Here is a 260-nt window from a genome sequence, read left to right as displayed (position 1 = left end):
CCTAGGCACCGCGGGCGAAGCAGAGGAACCCGGGCGCAGCCGAGCCGGGTCATGCATAAAGGGAAACCGTGGAGGAGAAGGGGGGAAAGGAAGGGGAGACCCGCTTACCTCCAGCGCTTCAAAAGTGACAAAGCTGGTCATGGCAAATCCATCAATGATGTCCTCTTCGGCCGAGGTGGACTCTCTCCGCTTCCTCCGCGGGGGTCTGGGCCGGGACGGGGCGGAGGACGGGGGCTTCCCATTGTCTTCCTTGCCGGAGC

The 260-nt window shown here is 63.8% G+C and overlaps 1 protein-coding gene across 1 annotated transcript in view; it reads right to left on the bottom strand.

The window, feature by feature from the left end:
* Auts2 (activator of transcription and developmental regulator AUTS2) overlaps positions 1 to 260 on the bottom strand; it is a 1,133,790-nt gene that overhangs the window by 1,107,614 nt on the left and 25,916 nt on the right. The window contains exon 3 of the mRNA XM_010644519.3: positions 109 to 258. Within this exon, the coding sequence (XP_010642821.2) occupies positions 109 to 258 (150 nt within the window). The remainder of the gene's footprint in view (positions 1 to 108; positions 259 to 260) is intronic.

This window comes from Fukomys damarensis, unplaced genomic scaffold (genome assembly GCF_012274545.1).
Source record: "Fukomys damarensis isolate Sample0158 unplaced genomic scaffold, DMR_v1.0_HiC HiC_scaffold_17, whole genome shotgun sequence".
Lineage (NCBI taxonomy): Eukaryota > Metazoa > Chordata > Mammalia > Rodentia > Bathyergidae > Fukomys > Fukomys damarensis.
The sequence above is the reverse complement of the archived record's forward strand: the minus strand, read 5'-3'. Positions and strand labels throughout refer to the sequence as shown.